The 14,811-nt window shown below is 43.0% G+C and overlaps 1 protein-coding gene across 17 annotated transcripts in view; it reads left to right on the top strand.

Moving 5' to 3' along the window:
* Positions 1-14,811, top strand: part of PCGF3 (polycomb group ring finger 3) — a 113,296-nt gene that overhangs the window by 55,786 nt on the left and 42,699 nt on the right. For 9 of the 17 annotated variants that reach the window (XM_048850032.2, XM_048850031.2, XM_048850030.2 and 6 more), the window contains 2 exons: positions 7,766-7,808; positions 10,573-10,960. The exons of 4 other annotated variants lie outside the window; for them this stretch is intronic. In XM_048850032.2, coding sequence (XP_048705989.1) covers positions 10,754-10,960 — 207 coding nt within the window. In that variant the 5' untranslated portion in view covers positions 7,766-7,808; positions 10,573-10,753. The remainder of the gene's footprint in view (positions 1-7,765; positions 7,809-10,572; positions 10,961-14,811) is intronic. 4 more of the 17 variants (XM_048850038.2, XM_048850037.2, XM_048850036.2 and 1 more) reach the window with 1 other exon arrangement.

The raw sequence follows: 14,811 nt of genomic DNA, 5'->3' as shown, positions 1-14,811 counted from the left end.
GATTTTTCCGGGGACTGAGGTGAGGCTGACCGGCCTGTAGTTCCCAGGATCATCCTCCTTCCCTTTTTTAAAGATTGGCACTACTTTAGCCTTTTTCCAGTCATCCGGGACTTCCCCCGTTCGCCATGAGTTTTCAAAGATAATGGCCAATGGCTCTGCAATCACAGCCGCCAATTCCTTTGGCACTCTCGGATGCAATGCGTCCGGCCCCATGGACTTGTGCATGTCCAGCTTTTCTAAATAGTCCCTAACTACCTCTTTCTCCACAGAGGGCTGGCCACGTACTCCCCATGCTGTGATGCCCAGCGCAGCAGTCTGGGAGCTGACCTTCTTCGTGAAGACAGAGGCAAAAAAAGCATTGAGTACATTTAGCTTTTTTCACCTCCTCTGTCACTAGGTTGCCTCCCTCATTCAGTAAGGGGCCCACACTTTCCTTGGCTTTCTCCTTATTGCCAACATACCTGAAGAAACCCTTCTTGTTACTCTTAATATCTCTTGCTAGCTGCGGCTCCAGGTGTGATTTGGCCTTCCTGATTTCATTCCTACATGCCCGAGCAATATTTTTATACTCTTCCCTGGTCATTTGTCCAATCTTCCACTTCTTGTAAGCTTCTTTTTTATGTTTAAGATCAGCAAGGATTTCACTGTTAAGCCAAGTTGGTCGCCTGCCATATTTACTTTCTTTCGACACATTGGGATGGTTTGTCCCTGTAACCTCAATAGGGATTCCTTGAAATACAGCCATATCTCCTGGACTCCTTTCCCCTTTTGGCTTCTTTAACCTTCATAACATGTAGGAATGGTTTCAAACAGCAGTGCCCTCATTTCCCATACGAAGTAGCCATTGGGTTGACCATTAAAAATGGGTTGGCAGTTTAAAAGAAGGGGCTGTGGTTTCCGGGTTCATATGCAGTAGAAACCCAACTAACCCCCCCCCCCCCCCCAATTCTCTGGGATGATGGCTTCACCCCTCCCCCCACCGCGTGGCTAACAGTGGGGAAGATTTTTGTTCAGCCACAGGCAAACAATCCAGCAGGAACAGGCACCTATGAATGTCTGCTTACTAAAACCACCCTATTTCAACCAGGTGACCATGAATGATATCACTCTCCTGAGGGAAACACAGAGAGATAAAGAATGGACGTTGTTTGAATGCCAGCAAACACCGGGACCATACCCTGCAATGCATTGTTCTGCAATGATTCCCAACTATGTGCTACTGGCCTGGCGTGGTAAAGTGTCCTACCATGGAGGACGGAATAAGGCTGCCCTCCCCAGAAACCTTTTGCAAAGGCTTTGGGAGTACATCCAGGAGAGCTTTATGGAGATGTCCCTGGAGGATTTCCTCTCCATCCCCAGACACGTTAACAGACTTTTCCAGTAGCTGTACTGGCCATGAATGCCAGGGCAAATTAATCATTAAAAACGCTTGCTTTTAAACCATGTACAATGTTTACAAAGGTACACTCACCAGAGGTCCCTTCTCCGCCTTCAGGGTCTGGGAGCCCGCCTTGGGTGGGTTCGGGGGATACTGGCTCCAGGTCCAGGGTGAGAAACCGATCCTGGCTGTTGGGGAAACCGGTTTCTCCGCTTCCTTCCTGTGAGCTATCTACAACCACCACCTCCTCCTCCTCCTCATCTTCCTCACCCCCAAAATCCTCTTCCGTGTTGCCTGCCACTCCTTGGATGGAGACAAAGCACAGGGTTGGGGTAGTGGTGGCTGCACCCCATAGAATGGCATGCAGCTCATCATAGAAGCGGCATGTCTGGGACTCTGAACCGGAGCGGCTGTTTTCCTCTCTGGTTTTCTGGTAGGCTTGCCTGAGCTCCTTAATTTTCACGCGGCACTGCTGCGGGTCCCTGTTATAGCCTCTGTGCTTCATGCCATTGGAGATTTTTTGAAATATTTTGGCATTTCTTCTTTTCAAACGGAGTTCTGCCAGCATGGATTCGTCTCCCCATACAGCGATCGGATCCAGTACCTCCCCTTCGGTCCATGCTGGAGCTCTTCGGCGATTCTGGGACTGCATGGTCTTTTGTGATGATGAGCTCTGCATGGTGACCTGTACAGGTGAGCTCGCCACGCTGGCCAAACAGGAAATGAGATTCAAAAGTTCGCGGGCCTTTTCCTGTCTACCTGGCCAGTGCATCTGAGTTGAGAGCGCTGTCCAGAGTGGTCACAACTGAGCACTCTGGGATAGCTCCTGGAGGCCAATGCCGTTGAATTGTGTCCACAGTACCCCAAATTTGACCCGGCGATGCCGATTTCAGCGCTAATCCCCTCGTCAGGGGTGGAGTAAAGAAATCTATTTTAAGAGCCCTTTAAGTAAAAAAAAAAAAAAGGGCTTCATCGTGTGGACGGGTGCAGGGTCAAATCAAGATAACGCTGCTAAATTCAACCTAAACTTGAAGTGTAGACCAGGCCTTAGAGACTAACTAATTTATTTAGGCATAAGCTTTTGTGGGCTAAAAACCACTTCATCAGATGCATTGAGTGAAAAATACAGTAGGCAGGTATATATATTACAGCACATGAAAAGATAGGAGTTACCTTACCAAGTCGGGGGTCAGTGCTAACGAGGCCAATTCAAAGAGGGTGGGTGCAGCCTATTCCCAACAGATGACAAGAAGGGGTGTATATCAACAGAGGAAAAATTACTTTTTGTAGTGACCCAGCAACTCCCAGACTTTATTGAGGCCTAATTTCATGTTGTCAAGTTTGCAAATTAGTTCCAGTTCTGCAGTTTCTCGTTGAAGTCTGTTTTTGAAGTTTTTTTGTTGAAGAATGGCCACTTTTAAGTCTCTTACTGAGTGTCCAGGGAGATTGAAGAGCTGGTAGGAGAGCACTTCGATCTCCCTGGACACTCAATAACAGACTTAAGCATGTCCTCCTGGTTAGCAAAAAGAAGCACCACATTTAGTGTAAAGGGTATAATTAGTTACAAATCACATGTTTTAATGGTTACCAACCAATGAAATCAACCTTTAAGAAAATAACTAACTAAAAAGTATAAATACAAACATCATTAAAATTGATTATTTAAATTAAGGTTTCCTGCCTGGTGATTTAACTCTTGATTTAAAATAAGTGATTTAAATCACTTTGATTAAAATTGGTTCACCCTGCTGTATAGAAAGTGATGATCAACAAAATAGGGGATATCATCCCCAGGTGTATTGGAGGTCAACTAGTGATATACTTGGATGGAAAGGTTTTGCATGGTGCCAAGTATTAGCATTTATCTGGTTGCAATGTAATTCATTAAACTGATCCTTGATTTTTGGCCTGTAGCAGCTGGGCGTGAGACTGCCCTTTGAAATTCCTTCAGTGGTTCGCAGAGTGAGGAAGTGGGGCAGGGCTTGACCTGATGATGCACAACCTGTTTTGTTCATCCTTTACAATCTAGGTTTAAATCTTCTTTTTTTTAACCATAGATGACAGTGTCCAAAGGAAGAAAATTATGCAAAATAGATATAAATACTATGAAAATGTCATCAGAACATCAAGGAGTATGCATGTGTGCTATGTGGGGCTTTTTAAAGTGTGTTGGTAAAAAAGGACATCCATTTTGATTTAAACTTTGATATCAAGACTGTGGAAAATAGTGGTAGTATTGTGGTGGCTGAACTTGATCAATCATGATATCGTTGTCTTGTTCACTTGTATACTGCAGTCCTGGTGCTTGAAATAAGGTTAAGGTTCTGGGTTTTAATACTTCATGTCTATGACCGCATGGCAATGCAATACTACCATCCAATTACATCATGCTTTAAGTCTTGATTATGATCTCTTCAGCAGTGATCTTACACTTCAGTTAAACTGAAATGTATGTTTATAGTGAGAAAGGATTCAGGATAGCCTCTTCTTACTGGAATCAGAATTTTGAAGGTATCTCCTGTCTAGCTAGCATGAGCTGGTAATTGTTGAACCAGATGAAAAGAGCTGTGAAATCTGAAGAGAGCTAGTTTTTGAACTGAAAACTGTTGGTAGTCAATAGGAGTAATAAAGCTGGTCACCAGGGCAGGCAATGTCTGTTTCTAAACCTTGCCCTAGGTTTGGCCACTTCGGTTCATCTGATCGGTGCATCCAAGCAGAAACAGGATGTCGGATAGAGCTACAGGTCAGGTGTGTGTTAGGCAGGATTTATTCTCTTGATTCGAACCCTCCACACATTACAAGATGTCTGGTTGACTCATGGGAATGTGTAATGTGATGATTGTTCTTGAAGGTGGCATTTTCACTTTCTTTTAATGCCAACCGTTATGAAATAGAGCATACATATTCTATTCTATAAAAGTTTTGACACTGTAATCTCTCATCACTGTAATATCTGAGCACCTTCCAGTAGTTCACTGAGCACCGTGATGAACATCAGTTACGTGGGGTTCCCCCTTTTCCCTTACCCTCTCTCCAAGAGGAGAATTTGTGTGTGCACTGTAGTTTTGTTGGCATTGGTTTATAAAAAAAACTGTATACTGCACTGTATTTATATTGGTAAAAGCAAGGTCAGAGTATGCTTTGCATGTGGAAAGTGAGGTGATGACTTTTGTGGTGGTTCATAGTTCCTGAGGGAATTCAGCCCAATCCTGTGCTAGCCCCTGAGAAAGCTGTGACTATTAATATGGATATTGTTTGACTTAAATTTTTAGGACCAAGTCGCTGTGTTCGTATTTTAAGTTATTGTACATGTTCAAAAACACACTTGCCTGTTCACCAGCAGCCAGTCTTAATAGTGATCAATTTCACTCTTCTCTCTCCATGGCCCTGTCTACACGAGAAAAGTTTTGCTGGTATAGCACTACCAGCAAAACTGTACTGGCAAACCTTCCTAGTGTAGCTGCAGTTTATAATGGCATAAAACTGCTTCTGCTGTCGTAGCTTACAACAGTTCAAAGAGAAACATAAGACATTCCAGCAAAAGTACTTTATACCAGCATAAAAGTACATCTGTACTAGGGCTTATACTAGCGTAGCTGTGTTGGTAAAAATATTGCACCCCTAACAGACATAGCTATGCCAGTATAAGTTTTAAGGTAGACCAGGCACATCACTGATGAGTCATGCCCAGAGCATGAAGGTCCTATGCCACCAGGCCCTGTTAAATGCTTTGATCGTGAAGATTAGTCCCAGTCATAGGGTATTCTAGTCTCTTGTATGGCTTTGAGCATAGTGAGGACACGTGATCCTTCAGGATGTCTCTGGACACTACTATTGCCTAAATATTTAACAATAATAATAATGGAATACCCATATGCTGCTACTAGTGAAAGAGCAGGCAGAAATAGTGAGAAATAGAGAGAGAAATGCATTTACGCTGATGAGCAGCTATCAGCTTTCCCCAGTGTGTGTATATGCACTCTTGCACTTTCACATCACAGTCCAACCTGAGCCATATCAGATACATGTGTATTGGAAAGTCCAAAGGCATGCTTATGATCAATCCTGACTTTGCCTCAATAGCAGAGAATTGGAATGTGCCACCCATCCAAACACACACAACAAAAACAAAACCCAAAAACACAATAGAGGAAAGTCACACACCCTCCTCCCATGGGTCACGTGAGTGGGGAGTACCACAGGGGTGCTCTACATCCCCTCCAGGCAGCCAGGAAGCGGTAAGGGAGAGAAGGTTAGTGATCCTTTACAGACACCTGGATTGACTTTTGCTTATTAGGCTTGGGTTGTAAAGAGATAAGCGATGTATTCTTAAAACACACATAACACTTCGAAAATGCTCTATTTGTAAAATTGACTCTATTTTTATAGTTACAATATTGTAATGTTATTGCCAGCATTAATGTTGGTGGTTTTGGTTTTTTTGCTGGGGTGTCAAATGATACCTTTTAGAATCCTACTCTTATATACATGAGTGTCCAGGAACTTCCTCAGTTTAAAACCCAGAGTTATCGATTTCAGCACAGAGACATTTCATGTCATTTACTCCAAAGAATCTAAGCTGCTTTTAATACAGCAGTGGTGAATTCATTTCTGAATGCAGTCAGCAGAAATGTTCCCACACAGGTTGCCGGTAGATTTTTCTGTTGCATGTTATCCCAATTCTGGTCTAATGCAAGGGTGGTTGTGAATTGTACCTTGCTGTGTTAGGATGTATAATTAATTTTGCTGGGTCTAAACTAATTAAGGTATTGGGATATGATTGGTTAGCTAATCATGTTACAATATGTTAGGATTGGTTAGGTAAATTTCAGTAAAATGATTGGTTAAGGTATAGCTGAGAATATTACTATATAAATTAGGGGCAAACAGGAAGTAAATTGGGATTTGGGAAAAAAGAACTTGGATTTAAGCTTGCTGAAAATTCACTCCAATAAACATCGAATTATTTGCACCTTCGGACTTCGGGTATTGTTGCTCTCTGTTCATGCGAGAAGGACCAGGGAAGTGGGAGGGTGAAGAAATAAGTCCTTTAACATACTGTTCGCTATTTCTTCAATTCCTAAAGGCTGGTCTACGCTAAAAAATTAGATCGACCCAGCTTGGTCACTCAGGGTGTGAAAAATCCACACCCCTGAGCAACATAGCTTAGCCAACCCAAGTCTATGTGTAGACAGCACTAGCTCAACAGAAGAATTCTTCTGTTAATCTAACTCTGTGCTTCTCAGGGAGGTGGATTTACTAGAGCAATGGGAGAACCCCTCCTATTGCTATAGTAAGTGTCCACACTGAAGTGCTACAGCAGCATGCCGTAGCATTTTAAGTGTAGACATACCCTAAGGAAAGAGACTGAAGAGGGAGTTCTAATTGTTTTCTTTATAATACCTGAGTATTTCCTGTGTAAAGTTACTGTAATAAAAAACTTGCTTCTTGCTTTTGTCAAACTAAAACCATTAACATGCGATGACTTTATCCCCAAAAATAATGGAGACGATTTCCTTTTATGACCCTTAAGTTGTAAAAGTGTTCGTGTGTGTGTGTATAAATGGAATAGGAAGTTTTTCATTTTGGAAATATTTGTGCAAACTAATAGAAATAGATAGCAGATAAGGCTATATCTACACCAGCACTTTTGTCAGTCGGGTGTGAAAAAACACACCCCTGACCAACATAAGTTTCACTGACAGTGAACAGGTGTGGACAGCGTTATGTTGGCGGGAGATGCTCTCCCGCCGACATAGTTACCAGCCGTCTTTGGGGGTGGCTTCCTTATGCCAACAGGAGAGCTCTTGTCCCATCGGCATACAGCAGCTATACGGGAGACCTTACAGCGGCGCAGCTGCAGTAGTACAGCTGAGCTGCTGTAAGATCTGTAGTGTAGACAGAGCCTAAGCTTTTAAAAATAAACTTGAAAATTGAAATACTGAAATTCACTTTGGAGGTTGTTAAACTGTCTCTCGTCCAAAATCTTTTGACCTCAGATGGGAAATGATTGGTCTATTAAATTAAGCATGTAATTTTTGGTCCCGCTGAGTTTTTTGTCATTGTTTTATTTGTGCAGATGAATGGATATTGGTCTTCCTTGCCACTGTATGGTGACAGAAACACTTGAGTTTTAAGTAATTTCCCATGATATGATGAGCCATGTTAAGGAACATCATATGAGAGCTTCCCGGAATTCCTTTTTCTACTACTATGTCAGGGTTTTTCCTTCCTTTTCTCTACAAAAAGTAACACATTTTGCTGCTGACTGTTACTAGCTAATTTAGATTAGTATTAGGTAAATTGGTCAGCTAAATCTTATTAGTGGTGGTTGGATTTCTGGCCGCTTTAGTGTTTAACTTTCAGATTATTTTTCTGTCTTTTCAGGTCTCTGGATGGCAGACTCTGAAAAGAAATGCAGTTTTAAGAGGTATGCCTCATATAGCCAAAAATATTCCTGACTAGCATGTACGCTATTGGGGACAAGGCCATTCTTTCAAGGGATGTCCATTTGCTTGTCCTGTACTCAAGTCCCAGAAAATATGAAGAGGCTCCAAACTGAACTTCCACTAGACCAAAATGGGTTCTCAAAATCTGTGGGCAGTACTTCTATAGTCCACACTAAAAAGTAAAATTCTATTTTCAGCGCCGGAGTTTCTTCGCATATCTGAACAGAAGGCTTTCAATTTCACCAGAAAGAATGTCTCATCACTGTTGCCACTTAAAATCTTCAGTTTTCTATAAGAGGTTCAGAATAAACTGCTTAACCTTCTGTTTGATGATCTTGACCTCTTTATTGTTGACAGAACAATACTCTGGGAAACCACAAGGTGACTAGGACTGTGACTTAACACCCAGCCAATCCCTCCCAGTCAAAGATTTTTCTTCCTTTAAGATGGGACTGTACTCCAAATACCCTTGTTAGTCACCCCCACTGGCTTACTCGGGGTATCAGATGCAAAAAGCACTGTAAAACAGTCCCAGTGATCCAGCAATAAAATCATATCTTCACCAGTACTCTTTTCAACTGCCTTGGTTCCAGCCACAGCTTCTATCAAAGCAATAACTTAGGTATGTTGAGAAGGAGCTTGGTATTGCTCTTTGATTCCTGTTTGGCCTCCATGTTGCATCTCTTAGGGGACTGCTTTCCTTTCCCTCCCAAGATTTGGTACATTTATCACTTCTAAATTTAGTTTTACAGATGCTAGAGATGGCAATCCTCTACAATTTAAATCTATGCTGCTACCTCACCCTACTGTTTTCCTATCCATTTCAAGGATGACTCTCAAACAGGAAAAGTGTTCTTTCTACAATTCGAAGCAATAGAACCAGGTTTTGGAGAACTTCACAAGAATAGGGGTTTTTTTCCCCTTATGCACAAAAAGAAAACAGAGTCAACCAATTTCAGTGCAGTGAGAGCTCAGCAACTTTTTCAAAGTAACAGCTATAATCTTTCCCTTTTTTTGTCAGGATTAGTTCAGAACTCTCAAACTTCGGGAGGTTTCACATTTCTCCACCGTGGCCACAAGTATTACCTTTAGTTCAGACTGAACAATGACCATTCCCAGTATAAACTGCTTCTGTTTGGGTTAGCAGTGACTCTCCATCTGTTAACTAAGAGTCTGGCATCACTTGCTATTAAGTTCCATTGTCAAGGTCTTCAAGAACCTCCCAATTGAAAGGCTGGCTCACCAGAGCTCAGTTTTGCCAAGGGCTGACCTATGTTTCAGGCGTCCTGTTCCCTCTTTGAACAACTTGGACTCAGATTAATTTCAGGTCTGTCCTAGAGTTTACAAAGGTTTTATGATTATCAGAGTTAGAAAGAGTTACTGTAAAGTCCAGAGTGTCTTATTTTTATCGTCCATGAACCTAGATTACAATACTAACATATGTTAACTCTCATGACCTTGGGCACTTGCGCCTTTGCTAGGTTAAGAATACAAGTTTTCAAGTCCAACCCTCAGTAGTCACTAGATCATAAAAATCTTTGGCAAAATGTTACATATTGTTTGGTCTGTCTGGGAATCTCTGCTGTTTTGGACTATTGCTAAAACACCTTAAATGGGGGGTAGAGACGCAGGGTAAGTTTCTCCCATACAGATCCCTACAATGACAATTAAAATATCTCAGATGCAGTCTAGTTTGCTTGCAGTTCAGCTCCAGACCCTGAAAGCCTGAATTTACATCCTCATTTTACTTCAAGTTCTTGCCAAAGCTAGTGTTTGACTTCCATTTGAATCATATGCTGCCAGTCTTCTAACACAACAGTGTACCTAGTGTGGCCACGCTACATTAATTGATCATAGAGAGTTGTTAATTTATACTTTGATTTGGCAAAGGAACTTAGATTCTCCTAGGTATTCACTGCAGTTGGAGAGAAGTCCAAATGGTAAGAAAATTCAGTTCAAATATTGCCTAAATAGGCTAATATGATGCCTTAGTATTTGATTTGCTGCTGCTAGGTAGGTGTGAATTATTTTTATTGTGCTTTGTATTCATAATTTTAAATAATTGGCAGGGTGCTTAGTCTCTGTTTGGATACTTTTTATTTATTAAAAACAGAATATATATAACTGCATTTAAACTTCAGTCCAGGTAAGGCTCCAGGTGGTACTTGTGAGCACTATAATAACTTGTCTTAGAATGTTACAATACTCAGAAATTGTGAGATGGCTGTATGATGTTGAATGTATACGTATTATTCAGCACTCCTTTTTCAGTGCCAAAGCTAGATTGGATTGCTTGCATTGGCTGAGCAATCCTCTACCAGCTCCTTAGCCTCCCTCCTTTGAAAATTGTTGCTGCTTGCTGATCGCCCACAACTAAGATGCTGTGGAGGTAGGAAGATTGGGTTTGTGGAAACCGTATGTTATAAAAACCCCAGGTCTATCTGAACAGACTGACTGGGTCATTAAAAAGACTGGCAGGCAGACCCATATCAGTGGAAAATCTGAGGAGACAATGGAAAACCCTAGAAACAATGACCCAGAAGCTGAGCAGAGTCACCAGCTTGAGAGCAAAAGACTAAGGTTTCAGGTGGGGGTGAATTTCTGGAAGAAGCAGGCTGCTGTCTACTGGGACTGAATAAGAAAATCAGAGAGACAGAGCCTGAAAATGGAGTTCACTACTGCTTGGCTGGTGAATTGATCTGGCTTGACTATGCATTAACCTTTATTTCTCTGTGCTAACCTAAGGATTTCCAGTGCTGTGTTCCAGTTGACTAACAAATCCTACGCTGTTTTGAAAACACTGCTTGGATGCCACTATGGATACTTGCAGAGGTGAAGGGGTTCCTCCAAGAGACAGTTTATAAACTGGGGACTTATCATGGAGCCTGTTGAACTGTGAGCAGCACCATTGGGGACTTGCCCTTTGATGAAACCAATATCTTTAATGAGAAAGCAGTCTTTGCACTCATTAAATGACTCCAGGACAGCCCTCTGGTCTCTGGGCATTTATATCCTGTCCCTGAAGAGGAAGGTAACACAAACAGGCATACATAAGCCAAGGCCTCTTCCCCAGCCTTTCTATCACCAGCAACCATACGATTCACCACGCAACCATCGAAGGGTGCAGGTCAAGGTATGCAGTTACATCCACCTCAATGACAGTCACCCAATCTCATTCACTTCTAAAGATCCCTTTTGACAGGACTCTTGAGAGATGCAACCTGACAGTGACGCCATCGCCACCTGTTTCCAAACTCCCCTTTTGGCATCCACCTGCCTTACTTTGCCCACAACTGTAATGCTGTAACAAAGGACACGTGGGTACCAAATATCATCCACTTAGAAACTCAGAACTGTAGCCATTCTCTACCTCCTCCAAAACCTGCTCCAGGCCCATCTTCAGGGACCACTCTCCCAAGGAGATCCTCCAGCAGGAGGTGGAGACTCTCCTTGAGTGAGGAGCTGTACAGTAAGTGCCACCTCAGTATCAAGGGAGAGGGTTCTACTCAACTATTTCATAGTTCTCAAGAAAAAATTCCACATGGTTATGTTGGTATCAATAATTCCATGCACCTGCCCTCAATACTATTCCTAATACATAATCAACTTGGGTAACTGATTGCTACAAGATAATTCCTTTTGTTCTTTTAAAAATTTGTTGTCTTTATATTATATGAACCTTTGTATATTAATTAATTAATTAATCCTATATTATTTGTTTTTATATTATTGAACCTTCTCTTGCATTCTGAAGCACTTAGAGGAGAGGAAAGTGATCAGGAACAGTCAGCATGGATTCACCAAGGGCAAGTCATGCCTGACTAGTCTAATTGCCTTCTATGATGAGATAACTGGCTCTGTGGATGAGGGGAAAGCGGTGGACGTGTTGTTCCTTGACTTTAGCAAATCTTTTGACACGGTCTCCCACAGTATTTTTGCCAGCAAGTTAAAGTAGTATGGGCTGGATGAATGGACTATAAGGTGGATAGAAAGTTGGCTAGATTGTCGGGCTCAATGGGTAGTGATCAATGGTTCCATGTCTAGTTGGCAGCCGGTATCAAGTGGAGTGCCCCAAGGGTCGGTCCTTGGGTCGGTTTTGTTCAATATCTTCATAAATGATCTGGAGGATGGCGTGGATTGCACCCTTGGCAAGATTGCAGATGACACTAAACTGGGAGGAGAGGTAGATATGCTGGAGGGTAGGGATAGGATACAGAGGGCCCTAGACAAATTAGAGGATTGGGCCAAAAGAAATCTGATGAGGTTCACCAAGGACAAGTGCAGAGTCCTGCACTTAGGATGGAAGAATCCCATGCACCGCTACAGACTAGGGACCAAATGGCTCAGCAGCAGTTCTGCGGAAAAGGACCTAGGGGTTACAGTGGACGAGAAGCTGGATATGAGTCAACAGTGTGCCATTGTTGCCAAGAAGGCCAATGGCATTTTGGGATGTATACGTAGGGGCATTCCCAGCAGATTTAGAGACGTGATTGTTCCCCTCAGTTCGACATTGGTGAGGCCTCATCTGGAGTACTGTGTCCAGTTTTGGGCCCCACACTACAAGAAGGATGTGGAAAAATTGGAAAGAGTCCAGCGGAGAGCAACAAAAATGATTAGGGGACTGGAACATACGACTTATGAGGAGAGGCTGAGGGAACTGGGATTGTTTATTCTGCGGAAGAGAAGAATGAGGGGGGATTTGATAGCTGCTTTCAACTACCTGAAAGGGGGTTCCAAAGAGGATGGATCTAGACTGTTCTCAGTGGTAGCTGATGACAGAACAAGGAGTAATGGTCTCAAGTTGCAGTTGGGGAGGTTTAGGTTGGCTATTGGGAAAAACTTTTTCACTAGGAGGGTGGTGAAACACTGGAATGCGTTACCTAGGGAGGTGATGGAATCTCCTTCCTTAGAAGTTTTTAAGGTCAGGCTTGACAAAGCCCTGGCTGGGATGATTTAGTTGGGGATTGGTCCTGCTTTGAGCAGTGGGTTGGACTAGATGACCTCCTGAGGTCCCTTCCAACCCTGATATTCTATGATTCTATGAGGGAGGATGAATAAGATTCAAATTACTTTTTGTATATCAGTAATTGCTGTACCTCTTCATGTCTTCCTTATTCATTTCCCCTCTAAATGAAACCGTGTCGGGCCTTTCTAGTGCAAATCTTGTAGAAGTCACTCTTTAACTGGCTCAGAACCCCTCTGTCTGCTGTATAGTTTTTGAGACAGTGTGACGATAATTGAAAACAGCATTTGAGATGTTAAATCAATGATACGGTATTCTTTCTGTATACTAACACTTCATTCCTTTATTTGACTGCCAATGTGGAGCCATCCACAGTAAGGGCCAGGTCTTAAAGACCAGATTTTTAAAGTATTTAGGCATTGTTCAGCTCAACATTACAAGGCTTAAGTCTTCTCTTCAAAAGTGACTTAAGCATTTAGGAATTTAATTCTCACTGAAACTTAATGGGACATAAAGCTTGGTCTACACTACAAAGTTAGGCTGATGTGTCTCTCTACATGTATGGTCTAACACTCAATTTGTCTCTGGCCCATGTAAGTGCCTTTTCACAAAGACACAGTAAAACCACCTCCCTGAAGGGCACAGAGGCGCGAGTCGGCATACTGAGGTCTACGTAGTGTGAGTGTAGACACTGCATGACCTCTGGCAACCCCAACAGCCCTCCAGGCTATCCCACAGTGCCCCATTCTCTGTAACAGTGTACAGGAACTCCTCACTTAAAGTTGTCCCGGTTAATGTTAGGTTGCTGATCAATTAGGGAACATGCTCGTTTAAAGTTGTGCAGTGCTCCCTTCTAACATCATTTGGCAGCCACCTGCTTTGTCCACAGCTTGCAGGAAGAGCAGCCCGTTGCAGCTAGCTGGTGGATGGTTGGAACCAGGGTGGACCAGCAGCTCCCTGCTCCCCTAAATTCCCTGTGCAGCAGCTGCTCAGCAGGCTATCAATTGCCGTCTGTTCAGCTGTCCCTCTTCCCACTGCCATGTACTGCTCCTGCCCTCTGTCTTGGAGCTGCTCCCTGAGACTTACTGCTTACTGTGTGAGGGAGGGGAAGAAAAGGGGGGCTAATTTCAGGGTGTCCCCCTGCTCCTGCACCCCGCTTACGCCATCTTCCATAGAGCAGGGGACACACATGGAGGGAGGGAGGTGCGGTCTGGTCTCAGCTTGCTGATCTAATTAGCAAGGCAGTGTACTTCTGACCCCACTCTTCATACTTAAAGGGGAAATGCGCATCTCTGTCTCTCAAACACACACAGGGTGTGTCTTTCTGTCTCTGTTTGCTCTCCCTCCTTTCTTGCTGCCTTGTAGAGTGGGAGAGTTAACCCTTGAGGGCTCAGCCAATTGCTAGTTCATCATTTAGCAGTAAGGTATTCCCTGGAAATATCCCACCCCCTGACTCCTCCACCTCAGCCAAGCTTCACAATCATCATCGTGTACCAGTATTAAATTATTTGTTTAAAACTTGTGTGTGTGTATAAAATATAGTCTTTTGTCTGGTGAAAAAAATTTCCCTGTAACCTAACCCCCTCATTTACGTTAAGACTTATGGGGAAATTGGATTCGCTTAACATGGTTTTGCTTAAAGTCGCATTTTTCAGGAATATAACTGCAATGTTAAGTGAGGAGTTCCTGTACACTGTTGCGTGCTTGATTTTAATAATTTGATTGTTAAACAACAGGTTTAAATGGTATTTGTCAAGGCTAATTCCCCACCCTGGCACTTTGAGTGCAGAAGGTGGGGGCCCGCAAGGATTCTAAAAAATAATACTGGCCACTCCAGGCTTGTATTAAACTCCCAAGGTTACAGCTTTTCTCTGACCTTGGATTGGTAGATGTTGCCAGCACCCAAGTGCAGAACCCCTTTGAGAGCCCAGGAAGGTGCACTTGGGAATTCCTTCCTGTGGGGTACTCTCAAGCCCTCTCACCCCCCCATCCAGGGAAGAGCTGAGAAAAAGGGGAGGGGG

Source organism: Caretta caretta, chromosome 5, assembly GCF_965140235.1.
Source record: "Caretta caretta isolate rCarCar2 chromosome 5, rCarCar1.hap1, whole genome shotgun sequence".
NCBI lineage: Eukaryota > Metazoa > Chordata > Testudines > Cheloniidae > Caretta > Caretta caretta.
This window is presented reverse-complemented; position numbering and strand designations above follow the sequence as displayed.